Source organism: Leptinotarsa decemlineata, unplaced genomic scaffold (genome assembly GCF_025532065.1).
Source record: "Leptinotarsa decemlineata unplaced genomic scaffold, Ldec_3_MD MMD2_P_RNA_scaffold_2, whole genome shotgun sequence".
NCBI lineage: Eukaryota > Metazoa > Arthropoda > Insecta > Coleoptera > Chrysomelidae > Leptinotarsa > Leptinotarsa decemlineata.
Window position 1 is genome coordinate 17,508,104 of NW_027412529.1, and position 22,426 is coordinate 17,530,529.

At 34.1% G+C, this 22,426-nt stretch overlaps 1 protein-coding gene across 3 annotated transcripts in view; it reads right to left on the reverse strand.

The window, feature by feature from the left end:
- Positions 1-22,426, reverse strand: part of promL (prominin-like) — a 99,374-nt gene that overhangs the window by 37,312 nt on the left and 39,636 nt on the right. For all 3 annotated transcript variants that reach the window (XM_023161947.2, XM_023161946.2, XM_023161948.2), the window contains exon 2: positions 5,542-5,959. In XM_023161947.2, the coding sequence (XP_023017715.2) occupies positions 5,542-5,878 (337 nt within the window). In that variant the 5' untranslated portion in view covers positions 5,879-5,959. The remainder of the gene's footprint in view (positions 1-5,541; positions 5,960-22,426) is intronic.

A 22,426-nucleotide genomic window follows, 5' to 3' on the forward strand; every position in this document is an offset into this window, starting at 1 on the left:
AAAAGAAGAATTTTCAGAAATATGCACCACAGGATTGAAGTAAGCCTCAGGTTGTGGAAAAACGTACGAGTTTGTAGACCTGCGTCGCTCTTCCTCATCCAGATGCTCCAATTCTTGCTCCATTAGTAGTTGTGATATTTTAAATTTAATGATAGCCTGTCTTCTTTTTGAAAATTTTTTTACAGTCTTAACATATCCTTTGAATATATCATCAATGTCATCACATGCACTTTCTGCAGTTTTCCTATCAAAATAAGAAATAACTTGCTCTACAGATGATGAAGATGATTGGTGTTTTGCTGGCTGATTTTGCCGTTGGCTTAACTGAGTTGCTGGTGCTTTGCTGAATTCATGTTTTTTGTTCTTTTTTGCTGGTGGCTGATTTGTACCAATTGGCTGACGGTTAGTATTTGTTTGCTGCATGTCAGAAAGTGATTGGGTACTTTCACTAGGTGTCTGTGATTCAACCGAAGGGTCATTTTTATCTGCTGTTTCCTGACATTGGACTTGATTGTGGCCTTCTTCAGTAAGTTCAGATGATGGTGGTTGTCGTACTGACATTACGTTTGAATGTGTTTTGGCAAATGCCAAGGAAGGTAGCAAAAATTCCATTTGTTGAGCCCAAGGCCAAGTTTTATAACGATCCAAGATCTTCGTTTCTTGTCCAGTGGTGGTTTTTTCGGTTCTTAAATATTTACTATAGGAATCGCGTAGGTTTTTCCATTTTTTCTTTATTTCTTCACATGAAACAAGTTAACAAGTTAACATTTTTCTTGATAACATTTTTCTTGATAATCTATTAAAATGCTTTAAGGAAATATTTATTTTTAGGATATCTTGCAACTGGAGATTCATGTAAAACTATTGGCCATAGTTTTAGAATGGGATTTCGAACAGTGAGCGCCATAGTTTTTGAGGTTTGTACTGCGCTTTGGAACCATATGCAACCCTTATACATGCCTGAACCAACTGAAGAAATATGGAAAAAAAGTATAAATGGTTTCTACGAAAAATGGCAATTTCCAAACTGTTTAGGAAGCATTGACGGAAGCATATTACCATAATGTGTCCGGATAAAACTGGATCTAATTACTTTTGTTATTTGCAAAAGTTTTCTTTCGTTTTACTAGCTATCGTAGATTATGATTACAAATTTATCTGTTTGGATGTTGGAGGATATGGCAGAAATAGCGACGGTGGATTGTTCGAACAATCTATTATGGGGCAAAGACTTGATAACAAAACCTTTAATGTCCCAAAAGATAAACCTTTGCCATTTCAAGATGAGTGTACACCTTGTGTTCTTGTTGGTGATGAAGCTTTCCCACTAAAGGAATATTTAATGCGACCTTTTCCACATCGTCAATCAAAATCTGATCTAAGAAAAGAAATCTTTAATAAAAGGTTGTGCCGAGCACGCCGTGTCGTGGAAAATGCATTTGGAATGTTATCCAATAAGTGGCGGCTTCTCTTCAGACCTATTGAAGTAAAAGTTGAAACAGCCATAATTATTGTTAAAACTGTTTGTGTATTACACAATTACTTGCTCATAAAACAGTGTGACTTGCCATCCAATTTATTAGAAGAAAATGAAGTTTACCCTGGAACCATTAGAAATAGAAATGATAACAGAAGATCAACAAATACTGCATTTCAAATTCGTCAAAGATTTGTTTCGTTTTTTAATGACAATAATTAATAATTAAAATAAATATTTTAAGAAAAATACATTACCTACTACAAATATGTTATTTTGTACTTACCAGTTACCCCTTCAAACGACTCGGCAATCTCGTCCCATATTTTGTCTTTTTTCTTGATATTTTTATACTCACTATTAGTGAGATCATACAAAATTGGTTTAACACGAACACTTTCGATAAGCTCCTCTGTGCTCAACATGTTTTGTCCTGCAGAAGATCGCGCGAATTGAGCGGGCAAATAGTGTAAGCAGCGTTCTACCGCCGAACGCCAAGCGAGACGCAGACAGTTCGCTGCAAAACAAACGGGCGCGTGTGGTAGATCGCTTAGGTTTGCCCTCTTTAATTATTTTACACGCACAGCGTTTGAACGCATCGCCACCGCGTTCGCGGCCGCTCCGATTTGCGCGAGCCTTAAATTTGCGCGGCTAGCGGGCGCTCAGTACGTTATTTTAAAGTCAGCCCCACTTTATGTAGATAAAGCATGTGTTGATTTCAAACGTAGAAGAGAAGTGTTTGCTTGCTTTTTATAGTAGGTATGATAAGGTAATTTAAGTATTCATTTTTTTTACTTTGAAAAAATGTGCTCGGCTCCGCGGGCCACAAGGTAGTAGACGGCGGGCCGCGGGTTGGCCACCCTTGATCTAAAGGATCAATTCGTTCAGGCCACACCTATCAGAAAATAACTAACCAGTCCATTAACATACAGTGTAGGGAGTTGAGACTGGCCTGAACGAATTGATCCTCCTTTAGATGGTTTGATTTACAGCCAGTCTTCAAGTATGTCCACTGACTATATGTGAAAAGTTTTCTTTCCTTATACGAGTAATTAGTCAAATTTTGGATATGTGGTTGTTTCCCTGCTTCACGGGGAGAAGGGGCGATGACAAAACTGTCGTTTGTTGTCCGCTTCAGCCTAGTTCAAGGAATGGTAGTCTGAAAGAATTCGATATTCAATTATCGGAAATCATCGACTTTATATTGATGGAAGACACTACCTTGCACTGACGAGTGGCCAAACAGCCCGAAACCGGTCTGCAAGTGTGTTCCAATAATTGAAAATCTATTGCGACAATTGTATCGCCAACAGCATATACACAGTAGGGGAGCCCACGATGCAAAATGTGGATTTACTCGATCGTCATAGAGACATATTGGGTTGCAAAGCTTAGCTGATAAAAAGAAAAATATATAATACATACCTTTTCATCGGTGGGGGAATAGGCTATAGATTTTTAAATATGTAAAAAAATACTGTTGGATGGACATACTCGAGCGCGTCAGATATTGATAGCATCAATGTCCTACGTATTTTCAATAATGTTCGTATATTATTCTGATCGTTTGCATGATGCGGGTGGTTGTACGTAAGGGTTAAAAGTGAAAAGAAAAAAAATTCAATCGAGCGCGTTAGATTTTCTAAGGGGGTGTTGAGTGCCACAAAAAAACCTCTCATTCAATAAGCTGACGATTTCAATCTGACGCAAACTCTCGGCCATTATTATAATGTGCAAAAAAAATTCGCCATTTTGAAATACTCAAGCGCGTCAGATTAAGATACATATGTTCTAGACACGCTGTCTCATAATCTGACGATTATCTAGAGGGATTTGCTTAATCTGACAAACAAATTTTTTATTCAACTTTTGAAATCGTTGAACTCAATTAATTGAAATGCTCAGGAAATAGCATGCAAATAAATAAGTGTATGTTTTTTAAGTAGAATACTTGTTATTATCAGAAAATAATTTTTGTAAATGCTCAAAAAAATTTTATGTTTTTATTTTTTATAATCAATTGATTAATTAATCATCATCCTCATCTTCATCACGGACGAATCTCTGTGATCAGCTGTGATGGCGTCATGGCAACAGAATTCAGAGTGGGGACGGAGTGAGAGAGTAATAGATAGAGAAAAAGTGAAAGAGAAATAGCCAAGAGAAACTCGGAGAGGGAAATATAGGTATCACACAGCTGCACGCATTAAACTTTATAGACGAATTTTTGTTATTTCGGCTTGCGGAAATCGTCAGATTATATATTTTTCGTTATCCTTGAAATATTTCCTTCAAAATGAAAAAAAAAATTAGCTACGCTCGAGAATGTCGAACTGACGTTATTTTTTTACAACTTTGCTGCCCTCCCCTTTCTTTACGTTACCCTAAAACTGTCAGATTACTAGAATATACACTTTTTAGCATGTAATTAACTCACCACACCTCAATCTGACGCTCTCAAGAATTTCTGATCCTTTATCTTTCACGGGCGGCCTTATATATGGGGCTCATATTTGGTGGAGGAACTTAACCGGGTATAAGGTATCCCCCAGTATTTTAATCTACCGCGCTTTAGTAATTCCCGAAATCCCCGCTTGGGCTACCCTATTGACAGGAATAACTTCAGTGAAGAATCCTGCACTGACACCTGTCGGATATAATGCAACGCCCTTCGTGTTATTAGCCAGGGGAGTAGTTGTTTTCTGATAGGTGTGTAGGGAGTTGAGACTGGCCTGAACGAATTATTCCTTTCGATGATTTGATTTATAGCCAGTCTTCAAGTATGCCCACTGACTATATGTGAAAAGTTAATTATTTTTGATCTGCAAAAGACCGTTTTTTCTCTAAAATAGGGTTTACTGTTGTTCAGATTTCCGATCAATGTAAAAAGATATGCAAATGAGCTTCACCAGCGTCATACTTGGAAAAACTTAACAATAATAAGACAATAACGGTGTTGGCAACTTTCAAGTGGAAATCTCACATTAAAGTGTGTTTTTTGAATACGTTATAATGGTATATGATGGAATTGGCCGATACTGATGAAAATCTATAACTAGCGTATTGAAAAAACACTTTATTGTGAGATTTTCACTAAACAGTAGTAATAAAGACACGCCCGAAGAAGCCATTGTATGGCGAAACACGTGCTGCGTTTTTGTAAAACTGTTTAGTGGAAATCTATAGTGTTTTTTGAATACGTTTAAATGGATTTTCATCAAATATCGGTTTCTATCATATTTTCAATAATAAGACAACATTTTTTACGAGTATTAAACGCTGTCTAGAAAGTTAGCACGCAATTGGAATTATTAGTTTTGAGTGATTCATTATTGCACTCTTTTTAAAAATGAATTTTTAACACCTAAAGGGCAGATATTTTTAGGAGATTTCAGTTTTTCCGGCAAAAGCTTATTGGATTCATACTTTTTTTATACAAAAAATATGGGAAACTTCCGAATAAAAAACGAAGGCAATAATTCCAAGAGATACTTTCAACAAGGATGTTCGTATCTGACAAGAAGATCTGTGAATGATCTACACATCCTTGTAGAGAGTACATTTTGAATTGCATTCTTCCGTTCTTCGGAAGTTTTCTTTTTTTTTCTATCAAGATGAAGTAGAAAGCTAAAAAAATTATTTTTTTCTGAAATACACCTCACCTTTCAATCTAAACGAAGTTAATATGGGTAGGATTAGCATAACCGTGAGAAAGTTTTACGTTCTGTCATCATGACATGAGCAGATGTGTCTCATCCGGTGACATAAATTCATAATGTGCAATGCATGTGTTTTCGTCCTCAAAAGTTCAGTTAAGTGCTAGTAAGGTGTTGGAAACAAGTGTTTTTAATCCGAAACTTCGAGAAGTACACAAAAATTCAGAAGTAGAAAGCCAAATACCTTTTTTCCCGAATTTTAACAGCATACACGAATTCGAGTTTTATCTTTTTCGACTAATTGTCTATTTGTGCAATGAACGATACTAGGACTAATCTTTCTAATTATCATTACAAGGAAATTATATAAATTTCAGTTGATAACTGTACAACAAACAAAAGCCATACCTTTCATCAACAAGTCATCGGGGTTAATTATCCAATCCATGAACTTCATGGTCAGATTGTACAATCCAGCCATTCCTCTGGAATTGAAGGGTTCCTTGGTGCTCAGATACACCTCATTGTCCTTGTAGTCTGTATAATTCGGCAGTTTATTATCAAGGTCCCCAAAGGCGACCTCGAGGTTCTTGGTAATTTTATCAATGCTATTCCAGAATCCTCCGTCAGATGCATTGACGGCTACGAGTAGGACCACACAAGTAAACAAAAAACACAGGGCGTTCACGGAAAGTCTTTGCTCGGGAGCGGCCGTAGAGGCCGCCTTTGATCTACGTCGACTCATGTTCAAATGAATTCAATTAGTCATCTCATCGACTGCATTTTATCTTATCTGGTGATTGTTAAGTCAAAATCGATGCCGAATCTGGAACAAAAAATAGATTTGAATACTCAAAGACGACATAGATATATTGTCTAATGTTACAAGTTCCCAAATGTCTTCAGTATACTAAAATTCACAGTTACGCAGATGACACTCAAATCTATATGCAACTTCCTGACAGTTCACTGGTAATAGCACACCAACAAATCAACCAAGACCTGAATTCGTTATTAACCACCTCTAAAAAATAATGTCTAACAAGCAATCCTTCTAAAACTGTTGCCATGCTATTTGGGAGAACAGCAATGAGAAAAAGATGCCAAAATCAAATTTCGATTCTACTTGATCATGTTGATCTTAGTCTGTCTGAGCGCACAAAAAATCTTGGTCTCACAATAAATGTATCAGTGTCACAGATTTTCACCTCATGTTTCGCTAATTCTGATGGTGAAATGATTAGCTAAAATTTTTCCGTTTCTTTATTAATCTTTCATTGTCGTTCATTGAACAAACTGAGAGAAGGTGAGAGCATAAGTTGATAATAATTAAGATTAATGTGTAGATATTGTTATGAGGATGGTTGAATGAAAGAGCAAGTTCTGATTACGTTACTCAAATGACAAGATCAGAACCTAAGTTCTACCTTTTGACAAAAATGTAGGAGATATCATTCAAAAATTGTCTGTATTAGTCATACCTTGTACTACATTTTGTCAATAAAATCGATTATTATTATTATTATTTTTATTTATGGAGCTGTACCATTTCTGTGGTTCATGAAAGAAAAACTGACAATACAGGAAATTGCAGTCAGTAACGGTTTCTCAAGAGGTATTGTAGATGATATTATAAGGAAGAAAAAGTTTATGTTAAGAATGAACGAAATCTCGACTTTTAGAAAAGACGAAAACCAAGACGAAGAATTTTAGAAAGATTTTCAAGGAACTACATCTGAAGATAGAATTGAAAACAGGTCCTACACTACATAGCCTTTTAGGAAATCCAAAGGAAAACGTCGAGAATTCGGAAAAGTCTGGATGCAAAATATTATTGGTAGGCCAAAAGATTTATTTAAATTTGATATAAAGAACACTTAGCACACCAAAAATATGGAAGATCACAAAAACTCAGCAGTCGCCCATCATATTTTGCACCAAAACGATTCCATTGACTTTATTTCATTTAAGATTAGTTAGACAAGTTAACAGGTATATAGAGTGTAGAAATAAGTTAACATAATAATATTATGAATAATTAAAGTGGACCAATACCTAATAGTATACTATATAGCTTGTTGAAATAATATTTTATCAGATTTACCTGTCTGTTAGATTAGGCAATATTGTAAAATTAATTTAAGACTGGTAAATAGATAGATATGTAAAATTAATATAAGACAAGACACAGGTACCTAGCAGAGGTAGGGTCGGCACGCCAGTTATGACCACTTCTAGGAAAAAATCAACTTTAGCTATTTTCCAATTAATAATTTTGGGTGCAAAAAATCTGGAAAAATTCCATGTTATCCTATGAAATATTCTCAAAATATTCCCTATAAAAGAAAGAAGTTTTTATCAAAGGGGACTATTAATTTAAATTTATTTAAATAAAGCGTGAGTTTTTGCCATTTATGGCCACTTTTTTCCAGATGTGGTCACATGTTTTTGCCCTTTATGGCCACTTTTTGCCAAATGTGGTCACATGTTTTTGCCATTTATGGCCTGTCCTTTGGCCTCTCTGTGATTTTTCTCTCATCATGCCTAATTTTGTATATAGCTAACAACATTGCAGTGGAGGGTGGAATAGCATTAAAAATGAAATAATACAGCAATAATAGTTGAATTTCATTTATTCCTTTTCAAAGACTTCCACTGAAGAAAGAAAAACTGTATTTAGAGATCGGCCATCCTGAACTAATGTTGGCTCAGGGAGCTTGCCTAAAATATCCTGGGTGTCAACTGACCATCATTTTCAATGTAAGCAAATGATCGTCTTTCGCTATCTATACTTTTCAGGCAACGTACTTCAATCTCATTCTCGTTATTTATTTTTGTTATCGAAGCTACATGGATCCATACCCATTTCTGAGTCAATGTCATCTAAACTACTGCCACTTTCTTCCCATTCCTCTTCATTGTCCTCAGAACAGGAATCCTCGCATATCAAAAATTTCTTTGATTCTTTTGTTGTTTGTTCTTGCTCCTTTTCCTCTTTTTTCGCACCCTTTCCTCCTTTCTGTTCTGTTGCTGCTTTATTTTGTCTTGTTTCTCTTTATCTTTCAGTTCGAAAAACTCTATCCACTTATCTGAAGTAACAACACTGGGAGAATTACTCCTTTTTCCTCTTGCCTGCCTTCGATGTAGATAGTTCAGAATGGGGCCATCGAACTATGTCCTCAAAAACGGTTGCAAGGGTTTTTTTAGGTAATATTAGAGAACAGGAAGCTGATGAATTGCCCGAACTATTTTCTTCAGATATAACCCTTTGATTGGACTGACTTTCATTCACGGGAGTTATGTTTGTAAGGGTAGTTAGTGACTTGAATATGAGAATTCTCTTTCGTAGGGGTTACTTCGATCACCACAGTCAACAGGAAATTGGTTTGATTTCTAGATTTCATCGATGATAACTCTTGAGTTTTATCAAATTATTCAATTCATTCTGTTGGGTAATGGCATGCTGCTCCTTTGGGTCCCCCAACTCATCTGCAACTGATAACCAAAACTAGTAAAGCAGCAATGCTTCAGGGTTGCCTTCCCAATGCATTTTCTTTCCTCTGGTGGATTTGAATTGCCGCAGCAAACTCATCTCCATTCTGGATTCAATAAAATTTAAATGATCTTTATCTTTAGCACAGGCGTTGTCGTTGCTGTTATTATCCACAGAACGTAAAACAATTTTGGAGTAATCAACATTATTCGGTTCAAATGGATAGAGTCTGGACTAACTTTAAATCCAGATCGAATATTGGCAGGCATCGCAGGTTTTTTGATTATTTTTGAAAGCAGCAGCAGCATTACACGAAAATATGGTAGTAATGTTTTCCTTATCAGATCTTGAGGATTCATTATAGACATGTTGACCTTCAGGTCCGATTATATCAGTTCACCCTTTGGAGCGAAGCAGAAGCACGTTTCGTCCATGTTGAATACTCTCTCTGGGTGGTTGAGAACATCAGCATCAGGTTCAAGAGTTCCTTTCACCTCAGAAAAATTGATTTTGAAGATTCAAAAAATCGACCTACAGAAATTAAATGAAACATTTATACAATCCTTCTCAAATAAAGAGAACTTGCAAGAGATTGATTCAAAATTAGATATGACGAAATTGTTTAAAGTACATAATCAACACAATAAAAGCGCAAGTGATAAGTTGATAACATACTATGGGTAATACTTTGCAATTGTAAAAGTTAATGAAGGTATATTAAAAAAGATAAAAATAATATTTCGCACATCCGTTATAAATGAATAAACACGATGGAAGGTAGTAGTATTATTCATATATTCCAACATTCAACTAGGAAAAATCTGAATTTTTTTTTCACAAACACTGTGGAAATCAAAATTTGTCCAGTTTGTTTTTTAAGTACTCCAAAACTTTCCTTCTGTAGAGTTCAGCGGTAGGCAACCTAAAATAGAACCGTTTTCAAAAATTTGAAACCCTTTTATATTCTATTTCATAGAAAACAAAAAAATAATTAAAAAGTGTAGAATTGAACCTAATCGTAATAGCACTAGTTCATAAACACCTACATCGTAAAGCACGCCCCAAATGAAATCTTCTAAGAATAATAATACGGTTCGATGATGATTAAGTTGAAGTTTTTTTGATATTGTTAGTTTAGCGGATCTATAAAATTTTCTGCATTCCTATGAGCTGATGATGGTACTGAAAGGGTAAACGTTGACAATATAACAGAAGACAAGATAAAGTGAGAAATAAATTAGTACACGTGTCGAACCTGGAGTGACAATAGAAGTGGGAGCCCATTGAGAAAAAAATTAAAAGCGACAAATAAAAAGGCAACAAAAATGAGGATCCCAATTCTTTATCAGTCAGGGGTAACTCTGATCTTCCTCAACAATTGTTGAATTCAAAAACTTCCTACAAGCAATTCAAATATTTTTTCAGATGAACCAACAACAGTTTCTACACAAGACTTGGAAACATGTTTGTGAATTTGTTTACATATATCTGTGCTACTAGTTCAGAAACCGCTTTATGTACTAGGCGTTATAACGGCTCAATTGCTCATATTGCACCAAAAAATGTACGGCTTGATGAAAACTCGTACTGAATAAAATACGACACAAGAAACAAGTTGCCATATTGTAAATGATACACAAAATGTGAAAAGTGCAATGTTTATTCGAGACTTACAAAAGATAAACATTGTTTTAAAACAGTTGGTTGGTGGTAGTGCGTCCGACTCACGATCGGAAGGTCGTGTGTTCGATTCCCGCCTCGACCAGATATTTTTCTCGAGAGAATTTATCTGGTTGAAGCTGGAATGATTCTGCAACCGTGTTAGGAATCACACGTTAAAAGGTAAGACCTCGTTAGTCCTTAGCTCGCACAAGTTTCTCAACTTCTGAGAGTTGTCGTTCGTATGGGGGTGGCAGCTGATTAACGGAAAAACAGATTTTAAAACAGAGAGTTCATGAATGATTTCTACTCATTATAATAGTATTCACATTCGAATGTATTCACCTACTTCAGAATGATATAATGAACAATTTTCCTAGTGTTGCAGATTTCCATTATTTGCCGATGATACGAGTTGATAATTATTTTTTTAATTATGTCTCCCCTACAACATTCATTCAATCCTGAAATTCAATTTATTGTTTTTATATAAAAGTTTTTATAAGTATAAAGTTTAAACAAGTTTATTGTATTCGTTTGAAAATGTCCGTATAGGACGAAACTGCAGTAACGTTAGTTACAAATACAAATCAATTTTCATGTTAAGAAAACAATCATGAAACGATTGCTTAACTTACAGCTTAATTCTCCTAAATTTACCACCCTCCTCGATATGACTGTTACGTAGAAAATCTCAAAATTCGTAGAATTTTTTTGAAGAAAGAAGGATATCAGTTAACAAAATACGAACACTGATGCCAACTAAAGGACTTAATTTATGGATAAAATGATTAGTTTCGAATCACATTCAAAGCAACACGAAACTTTTAATAACTTTAAAATACAAATAATGAAGTTATAAAACAACAACAAAAATTAATTGGCGCTCCAGGGCGACTTCATTGATTCCAGTGGCGCATTTGCCATTTGCCCGGAAAAACCCGCAGTACCACATCATCTGAAGATCTTGATCTGCCAATGTCCTCTCTCATAAAACAAAATGTAGGGTGTCTCCAGAGGCTCCAATAAATTCAAGACATCGCCAGAACACTTAGTAATACGACTATCGTCAAACTTAAACCAGTCTTATGATGCACTGTTTGGAACCTTTGGTGTAGTAATGAATATTACTGGAGTTTTTTCCCAACACCAAATCGTTATTTTCAACACCTCGACACGTATTCCGATCACCATGTGATCATCTTCAAAGAGGAAGATTAAAACAGTTTTAATCTTCCTCTTTGAAGATGATCACTGTTTCGTCTGTCTGTTTCGTCTTTGACCAAGGCGTAATAATGACCAGATTCAACGCCAGAACCACAGTGAACAATGACAAAGAAACATAAAATGTGTTTTGTCTTTGGAAACCTTTCACCATCCTTTCACTAACGAGGTAATATACGTTATTGACAATTACACAAATCTGTTTTAGTTGAATGCTGAAAAAAAAGTAGCATTACATGATCTCAATATTGTTTCATGAGATTGAAGATAGTGATTTTCATCTCTATACAAAATACTTTCATATGAACACTGAATTATACAAAAAAAACTTTTCTCTATACAGTTTGTATTCCAAACATTCGTTGTGGAATTGAATCAGATATGATTGAAAAGATTGCTACACAATATAGTATGAACCCATGATAGACATAATCGTGGATTATTTATGTCGTGATAAGCGGCGAGACTGCACGGAACACAGGAATATGGAAATGACGTTTCAGAGGATGAAGATGGTAACCTATCCGGAACTGAAACACTTCCTGATGACAACCATGTATTAAGAGTAGAGGAAAAATCATATTACAATGATTATAATATGATTGGTTGCCTAAAAATTATATTATAATATTCGAAAATATATGAATTGACTCTATGTATATAGTGGTATAATATTATCAATATTGTAAGCAATGTTTTGCAGATTATCTACCTTCTACATTTCTAGTGACTATGCATTCAATCCTTTATCAATTATCGGTTGTGAGTTTATCCTTTTTCTTTTAATTCATTTATCTCTAATGAGAAACTACCTATCTATTATTTGCGATTATATATCACTCATTATCGTTCAATTATTTTCCACATGCACAAAAGGAAGAATTGGGGCTCCAGTTTCCACAATCAAACCACAACTCGATATTTCTTTATCCAGTGAGTGAGGAGGAAATAATCCAAGCCAGCTGTGAACTCAAAAATAAAATGAGCAGTGGTATAGACTATGTACCATAAAAAATTCTAAAAAAGTGTATCCCGTCCTTATTACCAGTTTTATGTCACAATTTTAATGATCACCTAGTATTCGGTACCTATCCAGATCGAATGAAACTGGCCGTAGTTATAGCCATATATGTATAAAAAAATGGAACAAAATGACATGAATAACTACAGACCACAGCTGTTTCCAAATTATTTGAATTGATTATATCAATGAGAATTATGAATTTTTTGTAGCTCATGGTTTGTTCAATGATTTCCAGCATGGCTTTCTCAAAGGGAAAGGTACCGAATCAGCTTTTTTCAAGTTCGTAGATGAGATTCAACACTTAACTGAACAAAACTCTTGTGCCTGTAGTGTCTTCTTGGACCTCAGTAAAGCGTTCGATTGTGTTGATCATTCCGTTTTACTTCGAAAGATTTTCAATTATGGAATCAGAGGAAATGCTTTGAATCTTTTGAAACCGTATTTGAGTAACAGGGAGCAAAAAGTACATATTTAGGCAGTATAAGGTCCTTTGCTATTCTCTGAAATTTACAAAAATTATAGTACTAAAGTTGTGAGCTATGCAGATGATTCCAATCTGATTGTACCAGTAAACAGGAACCTTAATTTGGAAAAATAATTTTTCAAATAGCATTTCTATAGCATACACATATTTTAATACCAACAAGATATTGTTAAACACATCTAAAACAGACTACATTTTGTTCAAAACCGTTCACAAAAATATTACTATTCCGGAGTATTTTCAGCTCGGTAGTGAAAGATTAGATATCTCAACAAGTACAAAACTGTTAGGAATGTATATAGATGATAAACTGAATTATGAGGTACATATTGACTATCTCGCAAAGAACTAGCAAATAAGTGTTATGCAATTAGAGTGTTGAGAAGTCACTTGAAAATTGATGCACTGAAAATGGCATATTATGGGACTGTTTATCCTGTGCTGAAATATGGAATATTAGTATGGGGAGAGAGTACACAACTGGAACGTATTTTCATAATGCAAAAACGTATCTTGAAAACAATATTCAATATGAATTACACAGACACTTGTCGTGTTACCTACAAGGGTAATAAAATGCTCACTGTATATGCTATATATGTGCATATATATATATATATATATATATATATATATATATATATATATATATATATATATATATATATATATATACATATAAAATAGAGGGATATTGAATGAGATGGTATTATCGGCGGATTCATCATCAGGGGCCAACTGCTTGCTTGTTTGACCCCTTTCTTGCAACCAAGTGTTGTCTATCCTTTGCACTTGGCTGTACCGTACTGACGAAGGCTAAATAGCCAGAAACACGTGTCTGCGGTTTGCCCACCTTCCTATGAGTGCTTTGTCCAATAACCTTTTTTCCATCTATATATATATATATATATATATATATATATATATATATATATATATATATATATATATATATATATATATATATGTTAACTCGAAGATTCTCACGGATAAAGTATGATGAGCTGTTTTTTAGGATTTCGCTCCGTGTTTTGTGTATTTTATCCCCATAAGGATTGTTTTCACAACGTTTCGGCAAAGTCTCATTTGCCATCTTCTGGTGATGTCTGATTTTTTCAACTAGACTGATTAGTTCGAACTCTGTGTCTCAATTTTATCGCTTCGCACAAGCAATCAGACCGCTCAACCCCAGAAGCAAATATATATATATATATATATATATATATATATATATATATATATATATATATATATATATATATATATATATATAATTATATTATATATATATATATATATATATATATATATATAATTATATTATATATATATATATATATATATAATTTTAATATACGATTGTTTACTTTTTGTAAATGAGAACAATTATAAATTCAATTATATTGTTCCTAGACATAGATTGGAAAATACAGAGCATGGGTGGCATGACAAACTTTAAAAAAATGTGTTTTCGATCTGTAGTGTTACTTTGAGCCATATTCATTACAAGGATATAAAATATCCAAACTGAAAAAGGGTATTTGAATTGAACGTAAACTTCCTAGTAACTTCGATATTACATTATGCTAATTAATCTATATCTGATATATACTTATTTTTTTCCTCTCATTTTTATATACTCATTGTATTTACTTATACCACGCGACTTTATTCATATAAATATTAAGAGACATTTGTGTTGTTAACGAAATAATTTTTTTGACTTGAGTTTTATAAATAGTTTAAATTGAAAGCTTGAATGAACCTATCTATCTATCTATCTATCTATCTATCTATCTATCTATCTACTGGTATATGTAGTTATACACACTTGCCGAATTTATTAAAGCCAAAATTCTTCTCCCGATTGTACTTCCTAATAAAAGTTGGTAGTGGACAATTACCATCTCTCTTCATCGTTCGCGCATCTCAGAGGCACAGCTACAGTTTTACCACTGACAAAAATTGCTCCATGTCTTTCGTTTACGCATGAATCATCAGCTGCCCTATTTTGTATATATAATCAAACTGTGACGAAAAATAAACAGAAAACTAACTTCTTGAATGAATGAAACATTTCAATAACTTGTTTATTAATTACTTCTTGTGCGACATAATGACCTTTTATTTAACACTATAAACAATTACAAAGAAGCAGTCGCACGCATTGGTAAAAGCACTGCTGCAATTGAACACAATTATTATTCTGTAATAATAATGAATAGCCAGCTACACATGTCTTACTAAATGTAAGCGTCTGCGATCATTCGTTGTTGAACATAACTGTACGTTATGAAAAACAATTACAATCTTGACATATTTCATGTTATGAATCCATTTGTTTCAAAAATGCAACAGTTATCTATTTATGAAGTAATCTTGAAACATAATAGTGTCAATAACTAAAACAACACTTATTTCATCAACTGCATTAATTGAGAGCGTTTATCAATAAAATGTGCCGCTGATGTAAGTCCAGAGACGGTATGGTTAGTGATTTTCTAATCCTGCATTCAAGCGTAGAACTAGTTTTCTGGTTTTCATTGCCAGTAAAAATATTTATTTTCTATAACTTATGTTTATATTTTTAATTAATGGGAAAGACTTTCAACAACGTTATTATAGAACCCATGTACTAAGAATTGCACATTAAAAGCTGAGATCTTGTTAATCCTTTGCTGGTTAACTGGTTAACAAAAAACAGAATTTCTCAAACAGTATTCAAAAAACACTTTATTGTGAGATTTTCACTAAACATTTTTATAAAATCGAAACACGTGTTTCGCAACTATACACGCCTGTTGCGTTTTTGTAAAACTGTTTAGTGAATATCTCTTGAATACCTTATGTATCAATAGGTGTCAATGACTTTATTTTGAAATTTAAAAAAGCAAAAAAGCTCAACGCATTGGTATCTAAAACTTTCAAACCAAAAATTTTTTGATAACTTCACCTAAATGTATAATAGAAGATCCATATGATACACACTGTATAGTATCTTCAGATTCATTCGCAATTAGGAAACAACTGGCTAAACAAACGAAATTGATGCAACATCTGCGTGTAATATTTTCAAAAATATATCTAATTGACTTTTGCCTAGAGGTTGTGAATGAAGGCAGCAGGGTGTAGAACCTATTGAGTATCTAAAACTTTCAAACCAAAAATTTTTTGATAACTTCACCTAAATGTATAATAGAAGATCCATATGATACACACTGTATAGTATCTTCAGATTCATTCGCAATTAGGAAACAACTGGCTAAACAAACGAAATTGATGCAACATCTGCGTGTAATATTTTCAAAAATATATCTAATTGACTTTTGCCTAGAGGTTGTGAATGAAGGCAGCAGGGTGTAGAACCTATTGAGTATCGAAGATATTATTTCAATCGCTGTCGAGTACCTACCTGCTGTTTTTATCATTCAAAATGAACATTCGACATATCTTTGAAAACAAGTTAACGCTTAGCGTTAACTGCAAATTGTGAATATCAAGTCCCTTTTCCTTTTGGGAAAGAAAGGTTTTGGCTTTTTATTTTTCCATCTTGATACAAAAAATGTGGAAATCTTCCAGAGAAAGGAAAGAATTTCAAAAAAATTAACTCCATACAAAGATGTGTAGATCATGCAAAGAAGAAACTTTCAGACACAAAATGTACGAAAAAGACCTCCCGAAACAGCTATTTTCATATAAACATTGAATTACACGAAAGAAAAATACTTTCTAAACAAATACTTTTATATGAACGTCGAATTATACCAAAACATTTTTTCTATTCCATTTGTATTCCAAACATTCTCAATGGAATCGAATCAGATATCATTCACAGGATTCCTACACAATATAATAATTGAAAGAAGTAACATTTCCTTCTCTCGTCAAGAGTGGCAAGCCAAGAGCAAGCCTTCTGTCGTCGAGAGAAACATTCATCTCGAGATGAGAGAGGAGTTTTTTCCTGACTAGTCAAGACTAGAGAACGCATTTTCTTGTCTCGTCTCGACAAGAAACAACACTAACTTTAGATTGTTGAGTAATTACGTGGGAATCAATGAATTTTGCAATTTCCAACGGAAATTAAGAGCGTAAGATTCAGCTTAAGAATCACCAAGTCTTCATCTATTGAACGGTAGAAAACTTCGATACGTGGAGAAATATAGAATACAAGAATTCACGAGGAAACTTCATAAAGCGAGTATGTGAAGACTAATAATTATCCTGACAGAAAAGAGAAATAGTACTTCAGAAATATAAATAACAATATCATAATAAACATAGACTCACGCAAGACGTAACTCTCACCTAATTCCGACCTTAAGCTTCAAAAGAGGGCTCTAGACTCCTGCTTCCAAGACAGAGCAACGAGGAGGATTATTATTCGACTAGAAACTTCATCTACTTCTTGATCAACATCAGAAAGTAAAACTGTTCATGCAAAGGACACAAAGCAATTTTATGTTAAAACCCCCTCTACGATATAGTTTTTTTGTTAGGTATAAAAGATGAAGAAAATAAATATGATGGAACTGACCGATGCTTAATGAAAATCCATTATAACGTTTGCAAAAAACACTTTGATGAGAGATTATCACTTGCCAGTTTATGAAACCGCGACACATGTTTCGCTATATAATAGCATCTTCAGGCGTCACAATACTGACAGGCGACACAATACTGTATTGTGGCGCCTGAAGATGCCATTGTATAGCGAAACACGTTTTGCGGTTTTATAAACTGTCGAATGGAAATCTCACCTTGAAGTGTTCTGTGAATACCTGAAAAATAAATGTCTTACAAACTTGTGTATTACTGGTGTTATTGAACTTTATTTTCGGATCAATTTCTTTTTAAATAGTATAAAAATTGTACTATAAATTGTTAGACTTGCTTTACAGACCTATTGATATATTTTGATCAGAAGGGTTACGCTGGTTGGGCCCTTTCCAGGCGGAGGGTACGCCAGCATTAATAACCAATGACCACTCCCCTCACCTTGAGGTAAGTGATCATTGGGTCCAAGAATCGGGTGCCCAGAGATAATATCTCGAGATTATATCCGTTTTCTTCATGTTTTTTCAAAATATTCGTCTCACCCGGAGTTGAACTTCACGACGAATAACGTCTGGCTTTGAAGGTCATTAGGGTTATTATCTTGTATCATGTTTAGGGTGGGAAATGTACGGTACCAATAAATTATGCACTTTTCATTTTCCACAATGGATTCAATATCTCCCGAAGCATAAGGCATATCTCCTGGAGTAAAATCTATACTTATAGACAGTTCATTCATTTTCACAAAATGTATAGGGGGGCTATTACCCAGACCCTCGATTAGGTGGTGTTTTCGAAATACCTCATATAATCATCACACAAAAAATGGTGACTTATTTCTACTGGTAATTAAAAAAAAAGTTGCAAAAATTATGCAAATCATGAAAATGCATTACTGGGATAAATATAATTATTATTTTATAAAACGTATACAAATACTCAAACAAATTAGAAAGATTTATTTAAACACAGAAACTAAAATAACCATTTAGTCACTAAGAGAAAATAAATTTCCATATTTTATTTCAATTTTTTTCTGGCATTTCAAAAAAACCTGGAATGATTGTCTTTCCAAAGCCACGGCATATACTGAGACGTCCCTGACTGAATGCCATAGAATAGAATGGCATAGAATGCCATATATTTATGATTTTTTCAAATAATATTCAAAATTCAATACACAAATATATTCTAACCTTCACAGTTGAAATATTTTTTGCAACTTTACAATACGGTTTCGCGAGAAATTAAGTTCTACTATTACTATTTTTACATAATTATTCAAAGCAGTGAACTTATTCACAAAATTTTACCAGTTTTTTTGTGAAAGGAAGAGTTTTAGCTCTTATTTTATCCTCGTTTACATCATTTAAGATTTGTGTGACTTGAATGTTCCAATATTCTTTTGAATCAATGACATTCAATAGATTAGTATGTATTGACATCACCTATAAATAATAATTGGTTATTAGTTTTCAAAACTAATACTTAAAAAGTTTTGTAATGAAAAATCGCCCCTTTGTTCACATATACTTTATTAAATTAATACAGCTCTGGCTATCCTCTGTCTCAAGAGTTAATCAAGTAATTGAATGTTCTTTCAACTTCCAACTGTTGGTGAGGTAATTGTATATAAACCTGTCACTGTTTTTGTGCCCCTTTTACCGTTTCCTCCGTGTGCATAAATTGTCACGCAAAGCGGAAATGTTCCAACTGCTGCTAAGGTTAATATTCGGTTTTGTCCATGAACGTTCTGACTCGCATTGAAACAATTATTAAAACCCACCAACCATAACGTTAAATCGACAAGTAGTAGTGTCAATGAGACTCGATATTTCGTAAAGAACAAAATAGTTGCGGAAATTATAGGGTTTTCATTTAATGGTAGAGCTTTGGTTTGGAGTTTTTAGAAATGGAAGAATTGAGATATTTAAAACCTTTCAATTAATCTAGTTATGAAACTGTTGGTTTGGGTTTATGGGTCGTTGTCTGTAGAATTTTTTCCTGACGTTTCACCATTGCGAGTGGCGGCATATTCAAAGGTTGGTATTGTCAATTCCAAAATCAGTAGAGGAAACAGTGACAAACTCGATCATTATGTGATGAGAACAAATATGAACACGCAAACAAAGCTCAAATTTTCTTAGGAAATTGTAACATCTAGAAATAGTGCTGCTTTACTACATTGAATTGAATAATCAGCAGTCAACAAAAAAAAGACCTTTATTGTAATATATTTACGAATTGTTCAATGTAAATAATCTAACCCAACATGTTAACAAAAACATTCTACAGATAGGAGATCAGAAGCCGAATATTTTTATACAAAAATAAAATATACTACCTGGGCTGGAAAGTCTCGGACCTAACACATAGATGGCGCTAGTCTTATTGCATTCACCGCCTTTTCAGTTAGTACTAACCTTCAAAAGAAACCTGTTGAAATTATGATATTCTTCTCATAAGTTTGCTAAGAGTGACACTACTTTTGTTATTTTCAAAACAATGGATCAAAAACAAGTTCGTGTTTTAATTTTATACTGCTTCTTGATGGGAAAAAACGCCGTTCAAGCGAAACAATGGCTTGAAGTGTTATAAGGACTCTGCTCCATCAGTAACAATTAAACGAGAGTTTGCTGACTTCAAACGTGATCGTTGAGACACGGATGATGCAGAACGCAGTGGATGTCCAAGTGAGGTAGTCACAACAGAAAATAAAAAAATCCACAAAATGCTTTATATTGCCTGAGCATTTGACTATGAGAAAGCGCTGTTCAAAGTGGGGCCCGCGCGAGCTCACTGTTACCAGAAATAAGAACCTCTTGATGATTCTGATCAGTTTTTGGCCACGTTTAAACATAACAAACAGGAATTTCTGCATCTATATGTGGCAATGGATGAAACGTGAATCCATCACTTCACTTCGGAATCAAAACGATCCTCATCTGAGTGGAAAACTGGTGAACCTCGTCCAAATCGCACGAAAGCACAAAAATCGGCTGGAAAGGTTATGGCCTCGGTATTTTGGGATTTGCGTGGTGTAATATTCATCGAATATACTGAGAAGGGAAGCATTTGAATTGAATTGGAGCATGTGAATGCCGAAATTGCAAAGAAACGACCGCATATGGCAAAGTCAATCAAAACAATTGCGAAACTACATGAATTAGACTTTGAATTGCTCCCACGTCCACCTTATTCGCCAGATATGACTCCCAGCGAACACTAGATGTTCGCAGACCTCAAAAAAATGCTCACCGGTGAAAAATTTCGTTCGAATGAAGATGTTATTGCTGAAAGGCGTAAGATAAATCGTTCTACAAAAGTAGTACTGAAATGTTAAAGCGGCGCTGCAATGATTGTGTGGCTCTTGATGGAAATTACGTTGATGAATAAAGCCAATTTTGAACAATTAAAAAACGTTTTCTTTCTTAGGTCCGGGACTTTCCAGCCCATGTGTTAAATGATACATTTTAAGGTTATTAATTAAAGACTTGCAGATCCACTGCAGGGGTAATGTTTACCAAAAAGAATGGTTCATCCAGTTGGGTGTTCACAGTGAACGCTGTAGAGAGATAAAAAACTATTTCGTATTTAGCGGTCGTTGAATGAAGTTTTAGAATAGCTATAAATTTAAAGAAAAATCACCAGATAAGTGAGTCTACCCCAAAAAAAATTCTTCTTATACGAACTGTATTTCCCATTGAACATTTCTTCATCTCTGTGAGGGCAGTCAAGTGCGATCTATTTTCAAAGAATTATTTGGGATACAACAATAACTTGTCAAAAGATTGTGTAATTTTTTCGCTATGATTTATTTTCGTAACAAAGGTAAAAAAACAACCTATTGTTATATAAAAGTTATTGTAGAATAATTTGATGTAACTGACGAAGCTCCGTGAAGCGAAACGCGTTTAAAATAAAGTGTATTTTGAAAATTCTATAATTGTTATCATGGATAGTTGTTAAATGAAATATAACATTCAATAGGTCTGACATTGATAACGTTCGATTAAATTTTACGCTCTAACGACAAAAATCCAAAACTAAGCGATATACTTAGAAAGTGACGTAAACAATCCCTTTGCGAATAAATTTTTAATATACCCATGGGACCGCCCCATCCGATGGGACGGTAGCCTGGTGAGTTGACGTGGGTGGTTTTCTCCACTCACTCAATTAACCGCTGTGTTAACCAGTGGTTCGAACCGCAAGGCCGGACTATCAATTTTCACTTCCTATCGTCCAGCCCGTGTTAAGATCACACGCTAAAAGGTAAGACCTCGTTAGTCCTTACCACGCACCAATTTTCGACTTTTGAGAGTTGTCTTTCGTAGGGGGGTGACAGCTGATTAACGAAAAAACAGATTTTAACCGATTTTATAACAGAATTTAACAGTGTTCACACTAATAACTTTACTTAGATGCGTTCCGGTACACAGTAGCTTTCTCAGTAGAACTGATACATCAAACTATTCTACAATGTATTCATAAAACAGTAGTTACAAAACTTAATCAATTTATTAATAAAGAATTATGATTAATTGTAAGTAAACAGGTGTGTTTTAAGACAAAGTAATTAAAATAACAGCAAGTCAAATACCAACACCAAGACAATAAATTAGGTTTCATTATGTCTTAAAATCTACATGTATACCTAGAATTAGCAGTATAAGCTAATTGAGTTCTGCTGTTGTATAAAATCCATTTTAGATAGTCCAATAAACCAATTCGACTGAGGAAGCAACTGTGTAGCGAAACTATCTTTTATTAAAGTTATTATTATTTTATTATCTTCGATAGTTTTATTATTTTCATCAAACTACGGGTCAGTGTATTATTGAATAATTTTATT